The sequence below is a fragment of the Alnus glutinosa genome, chromosome 11, assembly GCF_958979055.1.
Source record: "Alnus glutinosa chromosome 11, dhAlnGlut1.1, whole genome shotgun sequence".
Taxonomy (NCBI): domain Eukaryota; kingdom Viridiplantae; phylum Streptophyta; class Magnoliopsida; order Fagales; family Betulaceae; genus Alnus; species Alnus glutinosa.
In genome coordinates this window covers 23,293,056-23,317,500 of record NC_084896.1, presented here as the reverse complement: position 1 = coordinate 23,317,500, position 24,445 = coordinate 23,293,056, and the positions used below count along the sequence as shown (strand labels likewise).

The 24,445-nt window shown below is 42.3% G+C and overlaps 2 protein-coding genes across 2 annotated transcripts; one reads left to right on the top strand and one right to left on the bottom strand.

The window, feature by feature from the left end:
* The first annotated feature begins 2,069 nt into the window (after positions 1–2,069).
* Positions 2,070–3,319, top strand: LOC133881240 (uncharacterized). The gene is made up of 4 exons (XM_062320174.1): positions 2,070–2,258; positions 2,349–2,441; positions 2,593–2,757; positions 2,855–3,319. The coding sequence occupies exons 1-4, from the start codon at positions 2,070–2,072 to the stop codon at positions 3,317–3,319; spliced, it is 912 nt and encodes a 303-aa protein (XP_062176158.1).
* A 1,981-nt stretch (positions 3,320–5,300) lies between these two features.
* LOC133881239 (uncharacterized) lies at positions 5,301–6,360 on the bottom strand. Its single transcript, XM_062320173.1, has 3 exons — positions 6,250–6,360; positions 5,675–6,155; positions 5,301–5,566 (listed from the first exon to the last, which is right to left on the bottom strand). Exons 1-3 carry the CDS (start codon positions 6,358–6,360, stop codon positions 5,394–5,396), a joined length of 765 nt encoding a protein of 254 aa, XP_062176157.1. The 3' UTR covers positions 5,301–5,393.
* Positions 6,361–24,445: the final 18,085 nt, after the last annotated feature.

Sequence of the window (24,445 nt, the reverse complement as noted above, 5' to 3'; positions counted from 1 at the left end):
AATTGGAGGATGAAAAGGGTGGAAGCAAAATGGACCTTGTATGATAACACTTTTTTCTTTTCCTTCTCCCTTTTTTTTTCTTTTTTTATTTTCAAAATAAAAATATTAACAAACAACCCAAACAAAAAAATACTTAAAATTAGTTTTACCTTCATACACAAAAATACTTTTACCTTTATGTTACATTAACACTCAAAACTCATTTATGTTATTTCAGAACACTTTTTTTAAAAAAAAAAAAATATCAACCTCCAAAAATACATTAACAAACGAAAAAGTAAAAGATAGAGAGGAGAAACGAAGGGAAGAATTTACTTCCATTTGGGTCCATCAATTTTTTATCCTCCCAAAATGTAAGGAAAAGGGGAGGGACAATGAGTTATTTGATAAATTTGCCGTTATAGTTTCTTGAAAACAAATTAAGGGACACATGGCATTTTTAGAGCCTAAGTTGGATGAATTTTTTCTGATTCATTTTGGAGGAAATTTGTATCCAAATAAAAATCTATCTGTTTTTCTAATGACATAATATATATATGAGCTTATCAGCTTATTCATATTTCATGAACAGAAAACAAAATGGAAAAAATAGAAAAGAGCGAAGAAGTTGGAGATCATGTTGACTTCCATTATTGGTGTTTACTACACCAATAAAATTATTTAAAAATTTCCATAGAAATCAAGCTTACATATAAAGCTAAAATAAATTGGTAAAATCTAGAATTAACTACAGAGGGTAGTAAGATAACCACCTATCAATCATGGCAAGACATTCACTGGGCTTGTACTCTGGAGCTGTGTGGCCCCCTCCCTGCAAGGAGGAAACTGATAGAGTTAACTTTTGCTTATTACTTTAGATGATCATTATATATACAACAACTGAATAATTAACTAGAAAAAAAAAAAAAAAAAAACTTAATCTTGCCTTTACAGTTGCAAATGTCAAGTAGTACTTTTTCCATGTATACTGCATCGTGTACCTACAGGATACAAGCTAGAGCTCATCTGATAAAAGCGTCTTGCGGTGTGCAAAAGAAATTCTGGAGTTGTAGTCATCATGTGGAACTGTTGTTGGGTCACCAAGAACATATCCCTGCGCGCATGTGTCGGCCTATTCGAAGAAAATTTATTTCAAGAATATAAAATTAAGAAACTATTAAGGCATTAATAAACATGAATTATTAGCTTAATTATAAATAATATTAGTTTATACGCGCTACCACTTCAAAAATAAAATTAGCAGACGACATCATATCAACAGGCAAGATCGAATTAATCACAGACACAAGCAGCACTCAAATGCATTGAGGTGTCTTTTCTCTGGCCACGTCAGCATCCCCTGTCGGTGATCTAGCGCGGGAAAACTCGGATTTTGGGCTTCATTGTTTAACTTGTTTTGGTGCTCCAGAAAAGAATGTAGATTGGGTCAGGACTTGCATTTCCGGCCCAAGTTATTCTATTGCACTCAATGGAACTAGTAGATGATAAAATATATTCAGGCAAAGGATTCTCAAATCATGCATAAAATCCTCTAAGATACCTACAGCAGCCCTATAAGAGTCGACTCTTCCTTGTTTTCCTCTCCAATATTTTTCCTGATTTCCTTCATGTTTTCCTCTTCAATGTTCCCTGATTCTCTCCAAATTTTATGCCATGTTATGTGAATGTGCTCTCCTTTATTAGCTTATATATTGATGTATTTTGTAATCAAAATTATGTAATGAAATCAGACAAGATGTAGTTCTTTGATTTACTTTGTGTTCTCATCTTCTTCTTCTCTCTCTCTGTTTTCTACTCCACCTTATTTCTAACAGGAACCTTAGCTGGTTTCTTTCAAGGAAGGAAAGGTTTAAGGCAAGGAGATCCCATATCTCCCTACCTTTTTGTCCTTGCTATGGAGGTGCTCTCTTGGTTGCTAGTCAGCCTTTGAAGTTAACTCATATTTGCTTTGCAAATGATTTACTTATCTTTGTAGCTGCTTATCTGAATTCCCTTGGTATCATTAAGGATGTTCTTGCATATATATATTTACTCATCTTTGCATATTTTGAGGGCCTTTCGGGGTTAAGATGCTAGATTTGATGCTTATGAATGACGGTAGCTTTCCAGTTAGGTATTTGGGGGTTCCCTTGATTATCAAAATGTTGCTGGCTGCTTATTGCAGTGTTCTTGGGGATAGGATTACAGCCCGAATTGATTCTTGGTTGACTCGGCACCTCTCCTTTGCCAGTAGGCTTCAACTTATTAATTCTGTACTTGTGAGTCTTCAGGTTTTTTGAGCTAGAGTCTTCATTCTTCTCATGAAGATTATTCGTATTATTGAGCAAAAATTGAATAGATTTTTGTAGAGTGGTAAGGACTCAAAGGCAAAGGCTAAGGTTTCTTGGGCTAATATTTGTCTCCCTAAGAAGGAAGGAGGGTTGGGGATCAAGCAATTGGAGGTTTGGAATAGGGCAGCTATGCTAAACCACATATGGAAGCTTGTTTACTTGATCAGGCTCTTTATGGGTCGCTTGGGTGGAGACAACCTGGCTTAAGGGGAGAAGCTTTTGGCGTATACTCATTCCAAGCTCTTGTTTTTGGAGTTGGAAGAAATTGTTGAAGCTTAGAGAAGTTGCTCAGCAATTTATTCGGTTCACCATAGCTAGGGACAGCCAAGTTTTTCTTTGGTGGGATCATTGGCATCCTGATGGGTGTCTATTGGAGAAATATGGTTGTAGAGCAATGTATGATGCTGGAAGCCATGTAGATGCTCGGGTTTCTTCTATCATTAGAAATGGAGAGTGGTACTGGCCGGCTGCTCGATCGGATGATATTGTTCAAATACAAAGTCGGTTGCCTAAAATTCCTATAGGTGAAATTGATCAACGTCGATCTCTCGAATTCCAAGAAAGATATTTATTCATGTGCTGAAACTTGGGAGTTCCTTAGACAGAAAAAACCAGAAGTTCCCTGGTTTAAGGTTGTGTGGTTTCCTTTGGCAATTACTCACCATGCTTTTATGCATTGGTTGGTTGTTAAAGGAGCCCTTGTCATCAAAGTAAAAATGTGTGGGTGGGGATTTGGTGGAGAAACTTTATGCCGTTTCTGTTATAGTAATCAGGAAAGTGTTAAGCACTTGTTCTTCCATTGTAGTTTCAGCCGTAGAGTGTGGAGAGATGTTATGGATGGCTGTATGATTAATCCTGAAATTGAATGGGAGAAAGTGATGGACTGGTGTGTGGCTAAGATTACTGGAAAAAGTTTAATGGAGAATCTCTGTAGATTATGTTTAGCTGCTTCGGTTTACAATTCAAAGAAGCTTCGAAATGATCTTTAGCATGGGAACACTCCTAAGACGGAAGAGGCCGTGGTGAAGCATATTAGATAGGAAGTTCGGTCTAGGGTGATGGCTAAAGGGAGGTATAATATGATTGCTCAAAATACACTACAAAAAAAATTGTAAATCGCCACATGCAGTTCGCAGCGTGTACAGTAACTGTACACGTGGCAAACAGTTCGCCGCGTGTAATTAGCCGCGTACATACACGCGGCGGACTTGGGCAATGCTAATTGCACATTTGGCAGCGTGTATTAATGTACACGCGGCCAATTTGCCGCGTGTATATTAATACGCGCTGCCAAATGGCAGCGTGTGTAAATGTACACGCGGCAAACATCTTGCCGCGTGTACATTAGTACACGCTGCCAAATAGCAGCGCGTATAAATGTACACGCGGCCATCTGGCCGCGTGTATAATAATACACGCGGCAAGATGTTTGCCGCGTGTACATTAATACACGCGGCCAGATGTTGGCCGCAGTATATTTTTTATATATATATATATATTAATTCTATTTTTTAATTTCTTTTATATATTTTATATATATATATATATATATATATTTTAGGGGTAATTACCTTTTCCCCCCATGAACTACCGGCCAATGTCATTTTGCCCCCACGAACTACCACTTCGACCAAAAGAGAGCATCAAACTACCATTTTTACACACTTTGCCCCCTTCTGTCAGTCTAATTCATGCAAAGACGAAAATGCCCTAACTCAATTTTGAAAATGACTGAAATACCCTCATTTTTTTTTTTTAAAAAAAAAAAAAAAAAAAGACTGAATGAAAGGGGTGGCTGCTGCCACCCCTGAGGTGGACGGGTGGCCTGCGAGCCACCCCCAGAGGTGGCTCCGGCCACCTCTGGGGTGGCTTGCGGCCACCCTAGAAATGACCTAGGGTGGCCGCGCGGCCCCCCCAGGTTCTGGGGAGGCCGTGCGGCCACCCCTTAGGTCGGGGTGGGCCGCGAGCCACCCTAGAGGTGGCTCCGGCCACCCCAGAGGTGGCTCGCGGCCCACCCCGAAAGCTGGGTGGCCGCGCGGCCACCCTAGAAATGACCTAGGGTGGCCGCGCGGCCCCCCAGGTTCTGGGGAGGCCGTGCGGCCACCCTAGAAATGACCTAGGGTGGCCGCGCGGCCCCCCCAGGTTCTGGGGAGGCCGTGCGGCCACCCCTTAGGTCGGGGTGGGCCGCGAGCCACCCCAGAGGTGGCTCCGGCCACAGCTGGGTGGCCGCGCGGCCACCCTAGAAATGACCTAGGGTGGCCGCGCGGCCCCCCTGGTTCTGGGGAGGCCGTGCGGCCACCCCTTAGGTCGGGGTGGGCCGCGAGCCACCCCAGAGGTGGCCGGAGCCACCTCTGGGGTGGCTCGCGGCCCACCCCGAAAGCTGGGTGGCCGCGCGGCCACCCTAGAAATGACTTAGGGTGGCCGCGCGGCCCCCCCAGGTTCTGGGGAGGCCGTGCGGCCACCCCTTAGGCCGGGGTGGGCCGCGAGTCACCCAGAAGTGGCCGGAGCCACCTCTGGGGGTGGCTCTCAGGCCACCCGGCCACCTAAAGGGGTGGCGGCAGCCACCCCTTTTCCTTCAGATTTTTGGTTTTTTTTTTTTTTTTTTTAAATATATTAATTTTAATATTTTTTATTAATTACTGTAGAGGGTATTTTGGTCTTTAAGTCAAAATTAACGGTAAAAAATGGCATATTCCATCCAAAATTAACGGAATTCCTGACGGAAGGGGGCAACGTGTATAAAAATTGTAGTTTGATGCTCTTTTTTGGTCGAAGTGGTAGTTCATGGGGGCAAAATGACATTGACCGGTAGTTCATGGGGGGAAAAGGTAATTACCCCTATTTTTTACTAAAATTCTCCAAATTTATTTTATCCAAAAATATCACAAAATCAAATTGCACAAATTAATGAAAACAACTTTTTTAAAAAATTCGAATACCATGTACTAATAAATATATTCATTACTATATATAACTACTTACACAACAATATCAACAAATTTGAGATTCTTAATTTAATAAAGTTATTCGGTACTAAAAAAAAAAAAAAAATACACAAAATATCTACAAATCTGGAGGACGTCTCTGCGGATCACGAGGTGCAGTCCCGGGCGTGAGCTCGCCAACTGTCGATTGTCCCGCAAGAGATGGTGTAACGGGCGAAGGAGTCCCGAGAGGGGATTGTTGGCTCAGCAATTGTCCAGAAGGCGACAACGGACCAACCGTTGTCGCATTACCTGCAAGTAGTAAAAATAATTAACCTACATAATATTATATGCAAATTTAAACAAGTAATGAGAACAAATTAAAAATAAACCTAAGTGTATACATAATATGAACCATACCTGCAGGCGCACTACTAACAGATGACGTACTACCGACGTGTGCAGGTGAAGACTGCTGAGCACCAGGGCATACGAACGATAATCCTGTAGAGGACATGAAGGCCTCAAAATGTCGCATGCGCTGCTCCATAGCATCAAAATGTCGCATGCGCTGCTCCATATCATCAATCTGTCGTATGCGCTGCTCCATGCTGTCAGCCCGCTCTCTCTCGGCCCGCACTATGCCCTCCAACTCCGCAATTTTGTGAGCAGCCCAATCCTGAGACGTGCCCTCGGCCGGTCCCCCCCGTGTGCGGCCCCTATACGAGAAACAAGTCCCGCGAACAGGAGTAACGTTCGGCCTAACCTGCCGAACCCTACCCGCATACTCGGGTCGCCCAACCGCTTGCTCGTACGCGTCGCCAGGTGCCCAACGCACCGTATCTGATGAGACGGGGTCCGAGGCAGCAGGATCAGTGGACAAACTCTGTGTCATCCGCTCCTGTACGTCATCAACATACAAAACAATGGTAATTAATAAATACTTTATCACACGCATAACTAATAATAATCGATAACCTATAACAGTAGCATACGCATAGGTCCCGTGTCCGCTCGTTCAGGTAAGTGCCGTCTTTCTTTGTGTGCGTCTTCACAAAAGACTGGGCGCGAGTGGGGGCCTGCCAGATATAGATGCCTGTCGCCATACAGTATAAATATATAACAAACATTGGATATTCATTTAACGTTAAGAAAGAACAATTACGCACAAATAAGAATTAGGGTTTTTACATATTGTTCCATACCTCATCGTGATTAAATCTGGCATAACTTTTGGACCCCAGACTATGGGGGATGTCTTGCTGCTCCCGCAGCCGCTTCATTCGTTCAGACCTCTCCTTTACATTGAACATTCCCAAAAAAAATGTCAGAATTGATACTTTTAATTACTTATGTGTTATGATTGAATGAACTGTTTATTAAAAAAACACAATATTATAGTAATACATTCAAAGACCTACATACCACATTTACTTTTGTGCACCACTCGTGCAGTACGTCCTCCACATCCGTTCAGTCATACTTATCAAAAAAGGTCTCTGGCATTCTCGCACGTATTGTCAATGGCGTGTCACCGTCTCGAATATTTAGCTAGGTCCTCAACTTCGACTTCCACGAACGGTGCTTACGGCCCATATCACCCCAGAATTCATTCTGTGCCAGGCGCTGGTCGACGGATACGGGTACATAAAATTCTTGCTGCACATTCAATCTAATGATTAATTTTAGCAGTTCAATAAAGAAAAAATCATCTTAACTTTAATTTCACAAAATACATATATTAGTTTCATACACATACCATTATGGCATCCCACATAGCCTGCTTAACCTGTTTATCTACCTTTCCCCATTTGTCCCGCAAGTGAATATGGGACCCGCTCCGTAACAGCTTGCCCGCAGCCCGTCTATAACGATTGCATGCTCGTCCCACTGGTTGTGTTGCAGCATTGTACTGCAACACAACTTTCTTACCCCTCGGGAGCACCCAATTTCTCTCAGGGTCCTTAATCACCTCAAAATATATGCTCCCGTCTGGGTTATACCCTAGTCAATAAATATAAAACGTTAATATATGAACACTAAATAACTTAATTATATCAATAAATTAAAAATTCAATTTAAATATTATACGAACTTACTAAATTAATTAGTTTATAATGATGTATACAAATGTACTTACCCATCAGCCGAATATGGTCGAACGCTATGTGCTCGATCGCTGGGTCACCAGCATGCTCCTCGCCTGCCTGATCTTCTGGGTGATGCTCATCATCATGATCGTCATCCGAAGGCATATCCTGGGGGACATCATGTGCTAACTGATCAAGCCCCAACATCACATCATCCCCCTCGCGGGGCAGCCAGCTCTCCCCCACATCTGGGTCCTGACTCTCCCCAGGAAGCGGCAACTGGCTCTGTCCATAAACATGCATCTGGCTCTCCCCAGGTGCCGGGCCATGGCCCCTAGCCGGGGTCGTCAGCTGTCCCGACCGCATAGCCGGCATAGGCATCCCCCCCCTGTGACAGCGGGAATCTGTCATCCTGAGTCTCACTATCAGGAATGACTGGCATAGGTGGTGGAAAGGGGAATGGATCGTACAACGGAAATCTGCTCAGATCATGACACTCTCGCGCCCACCATCGATCAACATGGCCCGGTGAGGTCAGCCCCAACTGCGATAACGTCGTGTATGGAGAAGGAGAATATCCAGCTGAGCTCGTCTGGCCGGGATCTGACCTGCTCATCCCCGCCATACCCGGGGGCAATGGTCTATAAATAGCGTCCGGGTGGTGTGGCCACGGTGTAGTATGTAGTGCCGCTGACATCGCCGGTGTCGACGTAGGCGGGTATAGAGACGGAGAATATCCAGCTGTGCTCATCTACCCGGGATCTGACCTGCTCATCCCCGCCGTACCCGAGGGCGGTGGTCTGTATATAGCGTCCGGGTTGTGTGGCCACGGTGTGGTATGTAGTGCCGCTGACATCGCCGGTGTGGATGTAGTCGTGCAATGCACGGGCTGGCGTGGTGCACGATGTGCGCAAGTAGGGGGTCTCGGGTCCATTGAAACCTGCGAACAAATGTGAGACAAATTACTTGAAATTCGTTTTAATTTTAATATTAAAATAGAATATGCATAATATACAATGAGCTCTATGCAAAATAAGAAAGTATTTTGAGTTTAAGCAAATTGTACTAATAATAAATATAGCAATCATTGTATAACATGTGCTTCAATCGGATCAATGTCGGGCCTGTCGTGATCGAATTCATCATTCGTATCATGCAGGTCATCAGTGGGTAATACGATCGGTACACACTCGTGATATGCATTATCTGCATCACTACTCCCTTCCCCCTGACCAACATCGTACACGTTGCGCGGTTTAGTCCTCACGGCACAAACCCAGTTTGGGTTCCTTTCATCCTCGACATAAAACACTTGGTCTACCTGAGATGTAAGCACGTACGGCTCGTCAGTAAGCAGTTCTCCCCTGTGGACGAGGTGAGTGAAGTTGACAAACGCTAGACCATAATCGTCGACTCTAAATCCTCTGTCCATCGTGGGGCCCGCCCAATTGCACTTAAATAGGACGTACGTAGTCCTATCGTAGTACTCGACCTCAACCACATCGGTTAACTGCCCGTAGTAGGTTTCGCATTCAACGGTTGGCACACATACCCCGCTGTTCTGAGTCCTCCTTCCCACATCATGGGCTAGCGTGCGGAACAATTTCCCGTTTACCACGTACCTGTTATACTTCACTGCTGTCTCCTTCAACCCTCTACTCCGCATAACCAATTTCAGCCCCAATTCCTCCCTACTTTGATCGTCAAGGCCATCAACCTATGTTATCATTTCATATATTAAAAGAATACATCGGTTAATAGCGGCATATTGTCGAACCCTATCTTAAATTGACACTGAACATAGGTAAATATTATTTACGAAAATACCACTACTTCCTTACATATGCGCGGTACCACTCGCAGAACTGCTCGTGATGTTGGGCTTCAATCAGAGCGTCCGTGATGCGACCCCTAACGCATGATCGCCTAATAGCGTCTTTATGCATCCTACATTCAGCGGATATAATTAAAAAACTAATTATTATCAATTATATAATTTGAATCCGGTTCAATATGTAAACACTACTTACATCCGCAAATTGAGAAACTCGTCAGAGTTGAACACAATATAACGATGAATCTGATGCATCGTCAGCCGGTTCAATCTAACTCGCGTTCCCGCCCCCTTGGAACCATCAGGGTTTCTCAAAGGTCTGTTGTGGAAGGTTGGTGCATTTTCTAGATATCTCGAACAGAACGTTACTAGCTCGGTCGCTATGTAACCTTCCGCAATGCACCCCTCAGGAGCCGCTTTGTTGCGCACATTCGACTTGAAACCCCCAAGACTCCTGGTGCACACACAAACATTAAGGACTTGCCCCCGTTTAATGCCATGAGTTACATGAAAAAATGCATATATATATATATATATATATATATATATATATATATATATATATATATATATATATATATATTCTGTTGTATTTTACCTCTCTGCCGGGTACATCCACCTATACTGAACGGGTCCGCCGAGTCTACATTCGCGCACAAGATGCACGACCAAGTGGACCATGCTAGTAAAAAACCCAGGAGGAAATACCTGTTCCAGCTTGCACAGTGTGATACAGACGTCACCCTGCAGTCGGTCCATCTCAGCTTGGGTTAGCTTGGTTGAGCATATGCCTCTGAAAAATGCTGACATCTCAACGATAGGTCTGACCACTTTGTCTGGCAATGACTGACGCAATGCAATTGGTAGAAGCTGCTGCATCAGTATGTGGCTGTCATGACTTTTTAACCCTGAAATTGTATGGTCCTTCATCCGAACACACCGTGAAATGTTCGACGCATATCCGTCTGGAACTCTCACATTTCGAAGCACCTTTAAAAAGCTTTATTTATCCTCCCTGGACATCGTGTGACAAGCTGCGGGTATATATGTTTTACCATTTGCGGCGGTGAACGGATGCAATTTAGGTCTCAACCCCATCTCCTGCAAATCCAGCCGAGCTGCCAAGTTGTCCTTCGTTTTCCCTTTGATGTCCAAAATAGTGCCAAGTATATTGTCCATGACATTTTTCTCTATGTGCATGACATCAAGATTGTGCCGAAGCAAATTGTCCTTCCAGTACGGCAATCTGAAGAAAATACTTTTCTTCTTCCATACAACATCATCAGCACCCCGTGCACCCGTCTTCCGCTTCTTTCGTCTCGTCTTACCCGCATTCTCATTCCCAAACGCAACTCCGTCCAACTGTTGGAGGATCTCGTCCCCGCAAGGCACATCAGGAGCACATTCTAACTCCTCAGTCCCATCAAACGTTCTTCTGTTCAGCCGCCACAGATGTTCGGCTGGCAAGTACCTCCTGTGTCCCATGTAACAAAATTTACAACCGTTCTTCAGATGTTTAGAACGTGTCGAATGCATGCAACAAGGACATGCCTTCAAACCTTTGTTAGGCCAACCGGATAAATCTGCATACGCCGGGAAGTCGTTTATTGTCCACATCAACTGAGCATGCATATTGAAATTCTCCATCTTCGCAGCATCTAGTGTTCGTACCCCTACATCCCACAGCTCCAACAGCTCATCAATCAGTGGCTGAAGGTAGACGTCGATATCCATACCAGGTGAGCTCAGTCCGGGGATAACCAGTGACAGGATGAACGACGTCTGTTTCATGCACATCCAAGGAGGCAAATTGTACGGTACAAGCAATACGGGCCATGTGCTGTGGGATGTACTCATGTTCCCAAATGGATTGAATCCGTCTGCTGTCAGTCCAAGCCGCACGTTCCTACTGTCGGCCATGAAATCCGGATGTAGAGAGTCGAACGATCTCCATGCCTCACCGTCCGCGGGGTGCCTCAATACCCCGTCCCTAGTGCGGCCTTCTGCATGCCACCTCATATTGTGCGCCGTGTGCTCCGACATGAATAACCTCTGTAACCGTGGGATGAGTGGAAACCATCTCAACACCTTCACTGGACGTTTTTTCCTCGACGATATTACCTCACCATCCTGATCGAAATGTATATCAGTCATCCACTTAGATTCTCCACATACGGTGCAGGTATCTAGATCTTTATTGTCTTTCCATAATAGCATATAGTCATTACGGCACGCCGGAATCTTCTCATACCCGAGACCCATGGAGCTGAGGAATTTCTTCGCCTCGTACGTATTAACCGGCAATGCATCATCGCAAGGAGGCAATAACTGACTGACAAGCTCCAGAATATCAGAAAAAATCTTGTTACTAATACCTCCAATGCACTTCAAGTTGTAGAAATGTACAGTAGCACTCAATTTACTGTGCTTTGTACCGGGGTGAAGTGGCTTGTCGGCAGTCTTCAACAACTCAAGGTACTTCAATGTGTCCCTTGCAGAGGTTCCTTCATTTACTTCTCCGGGCTGGCCAACATTATCAGTGTCACCTACTTCGTGCACGCCGAAGGCGTCACGCAACATTGCGTGCATGTCACCACCTTGTTCCAGGTCTCCGCCTTGTTCTGTGACTTCTACATGTTCAATGCCACATGCAGCCGTATCTGTGACACTGGGATGGTCGTGACCCCGAACAGGACCAGCAGGGTTTAGGGTTGTCTCACCGTGCATATACCAGAAACCGTATCCCGTGCACATTCCCTTCCCCCCTGTCAGGTGGGCAAGAACGTAATCTGGGGGGTGCCGCTGGTTATTCCGGCAGTACTTACATGGGCAGTAAATTTTGCCATCAGCAGACCTACAGTTACGAACGGCGAATGCCACGAACGCTCTACACCCGTCGTTATACTGTGTCGTACCTCTAGGTGCTGACATCTACGACTTATCCATATTCCTCTGTACGCGAGTTAACAGTCTGAAACGAAATATGTTATTTGATTACAGCAAATAAAGTGCTTGTTTGTTTACTGTTTGTTTTAAACAGTTAACTCAAAGTATCATTTTCTCGTACTTTTTTTAGGGGTTAGGGTTTTTCCTTTTTAGGTTTTAAGGTTAGGGTTTAGGTTTTTAAGGGTTTAGTTTTTAGGGTTAGGGTTTAGGGTTTAGGTTTTAATATTTGTAGGGTTTAGGGTTTTTTAGGGTGTAGGGTTTTAGGGTTTAGGGTTTAACTAAAATAAAATAGTAATAAAAAAAAAAAAAAAAAAAGAGATCTCGAACCTTTTTCTTTTATATTTGTTAATATTCTTCTTTCTTTTTTTAGGGTTTAGGGTTTTGATTTTTTTTTTTTTAGGGTTTAGGGTTTTAGGTATTTACGGTTTAGTTTGTAGGGTTTGGGTTTGGGTTTACCTCACCATAAAAAAGTAATTAAAAAAAAGTAGAGATCTCTCCCATTTTTAATTTTTTTTTTTTTTGCTATTCTTTATTCTTTATTTATGGTTTAGAGTTTTAAGGTTTCTTTTTTTAGGGTTTAGGGTTAAAAAGGTTAGGGTTTAGGTTTTTAGGGTTTTAGTTTTTAGGGTTTGGGTTTTAAGGGTTTAGGTTGTTAGGGTTCTAGTTTTTAAGGTTAGGGTTTAGGTTCTTAGGGTTTAGTTTTTAGGGTTAGGGTTTTAAGGTTAGGGTTTAGGGTTTTAGGGTTAGGGTTTTAAGGTTAGGGTTTAGGGTTTAGGGTTTAGGGTTTAGGTTGTTAGGGTTTAGTTTTTAGGGTTAGGGTTTAGGTTTTGAAGGTTTAGTTTTTAGGGTTAGGGTTTAGGTTTTGAAGGTTTAGTTTTTAGGGTTAGGGTTAAAAAGGTTAGGGTTTAGGTTTTTAGGGTTAGGGTTTAGGGTATAGGGTTTAGGTTTTAGGGTTTTAAGGTTCGGGTTTAGGGTTTTACGGTTTAGTTTTTACGGTTTAGTTTTTAGGGTTAGGGTTTTAAGGTTAGAATTTAGGGTTTAGGGTTTAGGTTTTAGGGTTTTTAGGGTTAGGGTTTAGGTTTTACGGTTTTAAGGTTAGGGTTTAGGTTTTTAGGGTTTAGTTTTTACGGTTTAGTTTTTAGGTTAGGGTTTAAGGTTTTAGGGTTAGGGTTTTAAGGTTAGGGTTTAGGGTTTAGGGTTTAGGGTTTAGTTTTTAGGGTTTAGGGTTTTAGGGTTAGGGTTTAGGGTTTAGGGTTTAGGGTTTAGGTTGTTAGGGTTTAGTTTTTAGGGTTAGGGTTTAGGTTTTGAAGGTTTAGTTTTTAGGGTTAGGGTTTAGGGTTTAGTTTTTACGGTTTAGTTTTTAGGGTTAGTGTTTTAAGGTTAGAATTTAGGGTTTAGGGTTTAGGTTTTAGGGTTTTTAGGGTTAGGGTTTAGGTTTTAGGGTTTTAAGGTTAGGATTTAGGTTTTAGGGTTTTAAGGTTAGGATTTAGGTTTTTAGGGTTTAGTTTTTACGGTTTAGTTTTTAGAGTTAGGGTTTTAAGGTTAGAATTTAGGGTTTAGGGTTTAGGTTTTAGGGTTTTAAGGTTAGGATTTAGGTTTTTAGGGAGAAAGTATTTTAGGGTTAGGGTTTTAAGGTTAGGGTTTAGGGTTTTAGGGTTAGGGTTTCAAGGTTAGGGTTTAGGGTTTAGTTTTTAGGGTTAGGGTTTTAAGATTAGAATTTAGGGTTTAGGGTTTAGGTTTTAGGGTTTTAAGGTTAGGATTAGGGTTTTAGGGTTTTAAGTATTTTAGGGTTAGGGTTTTAAGGTTAGGGTTTAGGGTTTTAGGGTTAGGGTTTTAAGGTTAGGGTTTAGGGTTTAGTTTTTAGGGTTAGGGTTCTAAGGTTAGAATTTAGGGTTTAGGGTTTAAGTTTTAGGGTTTTAAGGTTAGGATTTAGGTTTTTAGGGAGAAAGTATTTTAGGGTTAGGGTTTTAAGGTTAGGGTTTAGGGTTTTAGGGTTAGGGTTTCAAGGTTAGGGTTTAGGGTTTAGTTTTTAGGGTTAGGGTTTTAAGATTAGAATTTAGGGTTTAGGGTTTAGGTTTTAGGGTTTTAAGGTTAGGATTAGGGTTTTAGGGTTTTAAGTATTTTAGGGTTAGGGTTTTAAGGTTAGGGTTTAGGGTTTTAGGGTTAGGGTTTTAAGGTTAGGGTTTAGGGTTTAGTTTTTAGGGTTAGGGTTCTAAGGTTAGAATTTAGGGTTTAGGGTTTAGGTTTTAGGGTTTTAAGGTTAGGATTTAGGTTTTTAGGGAGAAAGTATTTTAGGTTTAGGGTTTTAAGGTTAGGATTTAGGGTTTTAGGGTTAGGGTTTTAAGGTTAGGATTTAGGTTTTTAGGGTTTAGTTTTTAGGGTTAGGGTTTTAAGGTTAGGGTTTAGGGTTTAGGTTTTAGGGTTTTAAGGTTAGGATTAGGGTTTTAGGGTTTTAAGTATTTTAGGGTTAGGGTTTTAAGGTTAGGGTTTAGGGTTTAGTTTTTAGGGTTAGGGTTCTAAGGTTAGAATTTAGGGTTTAGGGTTTAGGTTTTAGGGTTTTAAGGTTAGGATTTAGGTTTTTAGGGAGAAAGTATTTTAGGTTTAGGGTTTTAAGGTTAGGATTTAGGGTTTTAGGGTTAGGGTTTTAAGGTTAGGATTTAGGTTTTTAGGGTTTAGTTTTTAGGGTTAGGGTTTTAAGGTTAGGGTTTAGGGTTTAGGTTTTAGGGTTTTAAGGTTAGGATTAGGGTTTTAGGGTTTTAAGGTTAGGGTTTAGGGTTTTAGGGTTAGGGTTTTAAGGTTAGGGTTTAGGGTTTAGTTTTTAGGGTTAGGGTTCTAAGGTTAGAATTTAGGGTTTAGGGTTTAGGTTTTAGGGTTTTAAGGTTAGGATTTAGGTTTTTAGGGAGAAAGTATTTTAGGTTTAGGGTTTTAAGGTTAGGATTTAGGGTTTTAGGGTTAGGGTTTTAAGGTTAGGATTTAGGTTTTTAGGGTTTAGTTTTTAGGGTTAGGGTTTTAAGGTTAGGGTTTAAGGTTTAACTACAATAAAAAAGTAATAAAAAAATTTCACTCTTTTGTAGGGTTTAGGGTTTTTAGGGTGAACGGTAATTTGGGCTAGGGTTTAGGGTTTATGGTTTTTGCTTGTTTTTTAGAGTATAAAGCTTAGGGGTTTGGTTTTGAGATTTGATCATAGGCATTTTTATATTGGTTTTGATTTAGGGTTTAGGGTTTATTGTTTACACCTTTGTTATAAATTGAATAATAAAAAAAATAATTATAAATGGTAGACGGTGGCCAAATTTAATTTTCTGTATCTATCCAATAATCGTTAGATACGATCATTTTATTGTGAAATGATGGCGAGTTTACTTTGAATTGGTTTTTTTTTGTTTGTAAAAAAATTACCTGAAATGAACAATTAAACTTTTTTTCTTTGTTCTTAAAAAACCCAAAAATTGTTTTTTGTAGTACCGAATACTTATTTATATTTTATTGGTTTTGATCATTTATTTTATGATTAAGTTAATAAAATAATTGTGACAAATAATAATCCACACACAAATTCGTAGTACAGTAAAACATATTACAAAAAAAAAAAAAAACCACAACTATAAGAATATTTTTCATGCATAACAACCAACCACATCAAAACACATAAAATTACACAACAATAGATATTCAAACCCAACAAAATTAACAGCATTGCATAGACCATTATTAATTGCTAAATCCACAATTATTATATGAAACTATTAAAAAAGTTAGAAACAGATTTTAAACAAATTAATTTAAATGCACCAAGTTTATTATAGCCAAAAGGTAAAGGAAAAAATTTAATGCTAAAATTACTCACAATTTTTTTTTTTTTTTTTGTGATTTGTATGCTCCTTTGCCAAAATGTACCTGCATTAAAACATATTAGTCACAAAATAATATCCCAAAACAACTAAAAAAATACTAATCACGTACAAAGCAGAGAGAGAGAGAGATAGAGAGAGAGAGAGAGAGACCAGGAGAGGTTTCAGAGAGAGAGAGAGATGTAGAGAGAGATAGTGTCAGAGAGATGGGTGTAGAGAGAGAGAGGTCCGGACCTAGGGTTAGGGTTGAGTCTGTGGTTCGGTTAGAGAGAGAGAGAGAGAGAGCTAGAGAGAGAGAAAGCTAGAGAGAGACAGAGGGAAAGAGAGAGAGAGAGAGAGAGAGCGAGAGGGAGATGTAGAGAGAGATAGGTCCGGACCTAGGGTTAGGGTTCCTGGTTCGGTTAGAGAGAGAGAGAGAGAGAGAGAGCTAGAGAGAGACAGAGAGAGAGAGAGAGTGAGAGGGAGGTGTAGAGAGAGATAGGTCCGGACCTAGGGTTAGGGTTCCTGGTTCGGTTAGAGAGAGAGAGAGAGAGCTAGAGAGAGACAGAGATAAAGAGAGAGAGAGATAGAGAGAGAGAGAGAGATAGAGAGAGAGAGAGCATGCACCGTAGCCGGTGCCGAACACGGGTGGTGCAGTCACGGCCGGAGAGGGAGCTGGCCGGAGAATACACTGGATCCTGGTGGTCGGTGGTCGGTGGACGGAGAGGGAGAGAGAGAGAGAGAGAGAGAGAGCTGAGTGAGCGAGTGAGAGATGAGTGAGCGAGAGAGATCGAGCTGAGGGAGAGAGAGATCGAGCTGAGGGAGAGAGAGAAATGTGGGGATCGAGAAGCTACCCTTTTTTTTTTCTTTTTTTTTTCTTTTTTTAAATTAATTGAAATATCAGCCAGGTGGCGCGCGGGAAATGTCCCGCGCAGGTCACCTGGCCAAAAATTGGCCGCGTGGCGTAATGCCACCCGGCCAATTAGAGACGTGTATTATTATACACGTCTCTATCTGTTTTTAATTTTTTTTTTTTTTTTTTGAAAAACGAAAAATGGTATATATATATATATATATATATATATAGTTTTGTATTTGTAAACACAAACACAAACCCTAATCCGACCCTAAGTGTATGTAATATATATAGTGTTAAGGTTTACGTAAACTCTAACCCATAAAACTAAACCCTAAACGGTAACCCTAATTCTTAAACCTTAAGTCTGTGTTAAGTTTCATATATATATATATAGGTCCTATATATATATAGGGTTAGGGTTTTATTAGATTACTATTCCATTAACGTAAATCCTAATTAGAGTTAGGGTTTACTTATAAGTATACCATATATATTTAAAGTACTCAACACGTAAAACGTAAATATACTATAAACATATTACACGTAGCCCATACCCCTAACCCTATGTCTATATACTATATATAGTCATAAACCCTAACCCTAAGTGTATGTACTTTGTTATGTTGCATATTTTTATTTTTGTTCCTCGCCGTATAATTATGCATATATTTGTAGCCCAAATTTGGGTTTATACAACGTTATTATATATATCTATAAACTCTAACCCTAAGTGTATATATATACTATATATATATATATATATATATAGCCATAAACACCAATGTTAGGGTGTATACAAGTAACTATAAAGGTATATAGTTTCGGCACGCCGTTTACATGCATGCATGCATGCATGCATATATTATATATATGTATGTACATAATATGACAAGATAGTTTTGAAATACAAATACAAATACAAACACAGACACATGCAACCCTAAGTATATGTAATGTACATTCTTGCTAAACCCTAAGCCATAAAACTAAACCGTAAACTATAAATTAAAACTAAATCCTAACCCTAAGTATATATATATATATATATATACTATACTAAACACTGACCATAAAATTGAACCCTAAAACCCATAATCTTAACCCAAATCTTAAGTGTATGTACCATATATATGTAAGCCATAAACCCTAACCCTAAATATATATACTATATGTATAGTGATAAACCCTAACTCTAGGATCAAATGATAGTTCGACCAAGTTTTGAACATTGAACTCGATCAAATGATAGAGGCATGCAATTTTATACTTGTGTAAGGTATGCCATAATGATCGGGACCACAAGGCGAACACATTCAGATGGATGTTCAACGAACCCTAACCCTGAGAGTATGTACTACACATACAATAAATTAAGTCCTAACGCATAAACCATATTCAAGAAACTCAACTTGCATGTAAACCCTAAAACATAACTATAAGTATGTGTAGAACAAATTTAGCACAAATTTATTGTTGGGGTATATAATAGGAATTTTTAATATAAATAAATTCCAAAAAATTTAAATACAAGTACTGTATAAAACTAATTAGTTTATATACTCTAATTTGGTATAGGGTACATAGCAATTTTATACTCCAATTTATATGTTTTTTTTTAAAAAAAAAAAAAATAAAAGGGAATCCCAAAAAAGTGTTTTTCAGTTAGCCACGTGTATAAAATACACGCTGCCATCTGGCAACGTGTAATTTATACACGCGGCCAGATGGCAGCGTGTATAAATTAAACGCTGCCATCTGGCAGCGTGTAATTTATACACGCTGCCAATTGTTTGTACGCTACATCTGCCAGCGTGTCCAGAGAAACACGCTGCCATCTGGCCGCGTGTCTACAGTAACATGTACTGTAGACACGCGGCGATTTACGGCTTTTTTTGTAGTGATAAGATGCTTGCTAAGCTGTGGAATTTGAGTCCTATGATTTAGTTTCTGCTGTATGGTTACTCTGTTTTATGGTAGGAGGTTGTCTTCTTTGTTTGTATCTGTATAGCTGGGTTGTGGTTTGTATTGATTGGTTTTTTTGTATAGAGTATAGAGATCCTGTCCTAAGAGCAATGAGTTTGTTTCTTCCCTTCTAGGGAGAGTGCATCCAGTTTTAACCGGAGAGTTGTATATGGTTAAGTTGATTAAATGAAAGCTTTTATTCATTAAAAAAAAAAAAATTAATAATAATTAGTTTATTCGAATTATCCAGCACTTACTTGGAGATTCATAGTTGGCTTATGTCCATCTTCATTAGCTATATGTATAAAAAAACCATGCATGCGTCATGATCGAGTGAAAGCTCCACAATATTGCTCAAAATAATAATAATAGTACCTAGTAGTAGTGGTAATATATAGTAATCATTGTACGTAGAGTTTTCATGATCACTGTAGAGTTTTCATGCACAGATCGAAATTAATTACGTACCATCAGATATATCTTGAACAATAATTGGGACAACAATGCCCGAATAAGAATCACCAGCAATGTAGAGTGGATTTCTGAGGAATGTTGAGTGAGCCATAAGCCACTGCATGTGTCACAATCCGATCCAAAACAGTTAGAAAAGAAATAAATAAATAAATTGACGTTAGTGTTGGGGAATTATTATTCCCCACTCGGGTAGTGCACGTGTCGGATTATATGCTCTGTCGGGAACGACTACTCGGGTTATACGCTTGGTCGGGAATGACCAAGGTCTCAGGAACATATGGTTGGTCGGGAGTCATCAGGATCCTTAGCATTTATTAGGATCTTAGTACTTGTCAAATCAGGTCAGAAATTAGTAGGTAGCACCATGCCTAGCATCTTCACACCTTACCGGTCACTGTTCACACTGTACAATAACAAGACTTTTTGCTATTCATCAACAGTAAAGTGGAGTATATATATATACCTATCATCTAAGAGGTAGGAATCGAATCTAACATTAAGCTTCATACTCTTTCCCTCTCACACTCCAACTGATTTGGGCGTCGGAGGAGGCACCGCCGGCCAACCCCCGGCGGGTCTTTGTTTTGTTGCAGGTTACAGGCAAAGGGGTGAATTTGAGGCTGCCACGTCACCGGGATGAAAATCATCATCAACAGTTTGGCGCCGTCTGTGGGAACGATTTTAATCGTTCTTGCAAAAGAAAAATCCGGAGGCGGTGATTGGCAGAACAAGTCTTTCGTCAACTGTGGATTTTCACAGATCTGAATTTATGGGCAGTAGATTTGGGCTTAGTTACTGCAAATCTATGATTATTAGTTTTGGTTCGCATTTGGAAGTACTGAATCGGTGTCTACTGATTTCAGATCTGTGTTATCTTCATCAAAAACCTTTTGTACAGGTTCTCTTCGGCTACAAGAGTCAAAAACTCAAGATGGAATTTCCGCATCGCCTCTTCCTTCCTGCCGTTGCTGAGTCTGCTGGAGATACATAGGAAACTTTGAAATTCGTTTACAGAGCATTTGGTTGTGGGAACCCAGGTGCGCCAGTGTTGGAAAGAAGAAGAAGGGCGTTTGGGACCTCGATGACTTCAACAAGAATGAAAGAAAAAACAAAAGACTCATATGCACCGACACAGAGGAACAAGCTCTTGGTGCGTCAATATCGATTGGTTTTTTGGCCAGCTTCCCTATTGTTGATCCAGATGGCCTCCGCGGCGCCGAGAACCAGATAACCCCAACTCATCGGCTGCACCCACCACGCACTTTCCTCGCCTACCAGGTAGCCTTCGTTCGCAAGATGTGGATCAAGGCAGTGAGACCCGCAAGAATGAGTCCTAACGACACCAGTTTGAACTCGAAGGTTTTCCAACACTGGCTCAGGGCAATACAGGTCCGACCGTTTCGATGTGAAGCGACCTGTCGGATTAGCCTTTAGATCGGGGCCCGCTAGAATTGGTTCTGTCGCTAGAGAGCTGGCTATCATTAGGATCTCCCTAGTTCGAGGAGCTTGGTCTCGGTCCCGGTCATTAGCCAGATTGGTGTCGGCACGTCGCTGTAGGTTTCAGCCGAGTCAGAATTTCGGCACGTAGAGTGAGCCAGGACCTCCCTGTGCATGTTGACTCGGATAATGAGTCGCGTAGCTTCCTGAATCGTTTGCATGGCACATGCAAGTGAGCACGTGTTTATGCATGCAGGCTGCAACAGTGCGGATCAAGGGCTAGATTCAAAAGTTTTCAAAACCATTTTTTGGCATCCTAGAGCCTCGCCTTCACCAAGGAGTTGTGCATTCTCGGCTTAAACTTTGCTAGGAATGCTTGGGTTGACAGCTAACAGGAGCTCATCGGTGTGGTTGCAAGTCAGGCATGAGACCCGCGGTGGCTTTCATCAGAAACTTCCTACGCAGGATAATGGGATTCTCACACCGCCTCCACTTCGCTGTGCTTTCACACTTCCACAGATATCACACGTATTGAGCTTTTGCATAGGCCATGGCCTCAGAGTTTCTTGATCCCTACAAGTGGGGCGACACTTGGATGCAAATATTGACAAGTTTCTTTACAACTCCTTTAAAAAATAAAAAGATTCTTACAACTTGAGGGTACCGAGACACCCCCGTACCAGTCACCAACCCACTGTGATATTCAATTCATCAGTGAGCTAGAGGAGACGAGCACTGTGTCTTCATTGCACCGAGAGCCCACATCTGGGCACCGAGTACCACCACGGAACCATCAAGGTCCCCAGAAAAAAAAAAAAAAAGAAGCTACGAGCGGTCAAGATTGATCGAAAACCCCGACCGATCTCCGGACAGTCGTTACCGGGATAGGATTTGGAGCAGGCTCTCGGTACCCAGCTCTTGGGAGGGGTTTCTGATGGCTGGGCCTGTGCATTCCGACGACACTATCACCAACTAAGTGGAGCCATTTTCTCTAGGTGCTTATGGATTAAGCTTCTGAACAAATCTCAGTGAAGGTCTGTGTAGCAAATTAGACCACCAAGTTCTGTTGGAAGAATAGCCCGTAAAGCAAAAAGGATGAAGGAACAAAACTGATGGTTCACACAAGCTCCATGCCTCTCGGATTTTCAGGTCTTTAAAGGTCAACATCAACTCGATCATCTCTGTACGGGCTTCCTAAGCCCACTTAATTCGCATCAAACGAGTAATGGCGCACCTCGAAGGCTCTAGGCAACAAACTGTGACACCATTAACGGGTTTGATCCCTGAGATGCAGAGCAAGCTCTCGGGCTATCCGCTGTGGTCGGTGAACAGACTCCGCGGCTCTTCGGCAAGTATATAGATCAAATTCCCGAACAACATCCAAGAGAACGCTAGGTTGGGGTTCTCAGGGTGAAAGCCAACAATGGGATTTTCGGAAAAGTACCCAGCAAACTCTACGCACGGAAGTATGTGGGTATGCACATGGATGCGATCTCCAGACCCAGATGCTCGACTTCACCAACCTCCCCTTCCTCAAGAACCTGCTCTTTTCATTTGGAGTCCTGTGAGATCTCGGATAGCTGTTTGTTATGTAGAGCTGGGCCCACCTTATCTCAGCAAATTGAGAGATACTTGGTAGCTAACATCGATGAGTTTCATGTTTGAGCTCGGTTACCGGTTTCCTTGCAACTCAAGGGTGTCAAAGCACCTCGAGTACCAGTTAGAAGAGAAAGAGGTTCAGTCGGCAGTGATGGTAGCTTCAGTACAGTTTTCGGACTCGGGCTCAATTTGACCTCCCTGGCTTCACCTTCGTTCAGATCGTAACAACCCTAGTATGAAGAGAGGACCGGCGTACGAAGGGGACGTCGTCTCCAGTTCATCGGGTTTTAAATTGAAAGGTCTTCTAGAAGGTGGGTCGGCACACTTCAGGATCATTGGCCACGGGCACTGAACTTTCTCGGCTAGCAGCAGGAGGTGTGCTCCGACTATGCCGACCTCCCACCGAGAACTCTAGTGTAACAATCAAAGTCCTCGGCAAGTAGAAGCTGCAAGCGGGCAAAGCTGATCGGGAACTCTGATGGGCTTTCAGAACTATCACTACCTGGACTCGATTTGGTGCACCAAGGCGACACTTTTGCCTAAATTTGAAAATCCTTGTTCGTTCACAGATCGCGCCGCCATGGCTCACCCTCCAAGTTACACGCAATTTGAAAATTTATGGTGTGGATCCGGAGAGGCTTCTCAAAAATCTCAACTCGGTCACTCATTGTGAGGCATGATTCATACTACCGTTATCAAGACCCCCCCCCCAGTTCGAGGGGCTCGGTCTCGGTTCCGTTCACAAGCTAGGTCGGTTTCAGCACGCGGCTCTGGATTTCGGTCAAGGTTATGCGCATATACATGCCAAGGCTCACAATCCGAGCGCGGGGTCTTCCGAGCAAGTTTGGTTTACACGTGGGGTCTTCTAAGCTGTTTGCATGGCCCATGCAGGCCCACGGTGCTTCTCGACAGACCCGACCAGCAGTTCAGTCACGGACTCTCCCTCTTGGCTCGTCCCTCTTTGGCTCCCTACGTCTCCATTTGCAAGTTCTACAAACAATGGGTCGCGATGTCGGTGAGCAAACCCCGCAGAGTGTCAGTCAAATCCACATTCTCTGTGAGCAAACTCTGCAGCGTGTTGATCGGTCTAGTCCATGTTCAACCGAGACAGCGCCCAATAAACTCTATGCATATTCATCTCTATTGTGAACCCAACACAAGTTCAACTTTCCAGAAATCGCCGAATACACAACGGCTTGATACACATGAAGATATGTAGATCTGCACATGGGAATGATAGCAATAGCTCATTGAGCCAGGAATATTATATATGGTTGAAAGCGGAGTCTCCGGGGCGTGAGGACACAAGTTCTGGCCATGAAGAGGACCAAGTTGGTGAACTGGGTTAACCGTGAAAAGGTTACGAGGGGCTCAATCGGTGAGGACGCAGCCTCGGTGTGGTCGATGAGTACAGGTTTTCTTCTTTGGCTGTTGGGGTAGCTTTATCGTTCCAAATTAGCCGATAACTTTACCAGTTCAGAGATAGTGAGATGGTGAGACATCCGGCGCCCGTTAATGGGTCGAAGTACACGAGCCCGTTTACACAAAGCGCTTGTCGGTGAGTTGCTCGAACTTGGACAAAGACACAGTCAGGGAGACGTGCTATCTCTTTGGTAGAAACGCCTATTGGTGCGTGCGGTTCTCTTTGGTGCAATAGGAGGCTTGTCGGGTCCGCTCTTGCAAGGAATGCTGAGATGCGGGTGTCAGCTTGTGCCTTCAGTGAGGCAAGGCAATTTGTGAAAGAAACATTGCAGATAGCTGTTTTGGCTACCCGGTGAAGATTTGCACGGTTGGAGATAATGTGGATGATTGCGTGGCTCGGGATACTGCATTCCAAAAAGAAAGAAGAACAAGATAGAAAGCCATTGTGAAGTTTGTGGCTGCACTGGAGCACACAGTTCGTTTATCTATAACTGTCCTAGTGGCCTCAACATGTCAATGGCTTGATTCTTCCCGACATCTTATGACAATGGCTTGAGGATTCATCGGCGAGCTGAGCAAGGGCTCGGCAAAGAAGCGACGATCAACTGGAAAGTGCAATGGGCAAAGCTTTGGGGCAGGAGTGTAGAACCGCTCCAGTGAGAGTTATTAGGATGGGAAGCTCAATCGTGGGACCAGGATTGGTGCTCGACTTGCAACCGCACCAATAAGCTCCAGCCA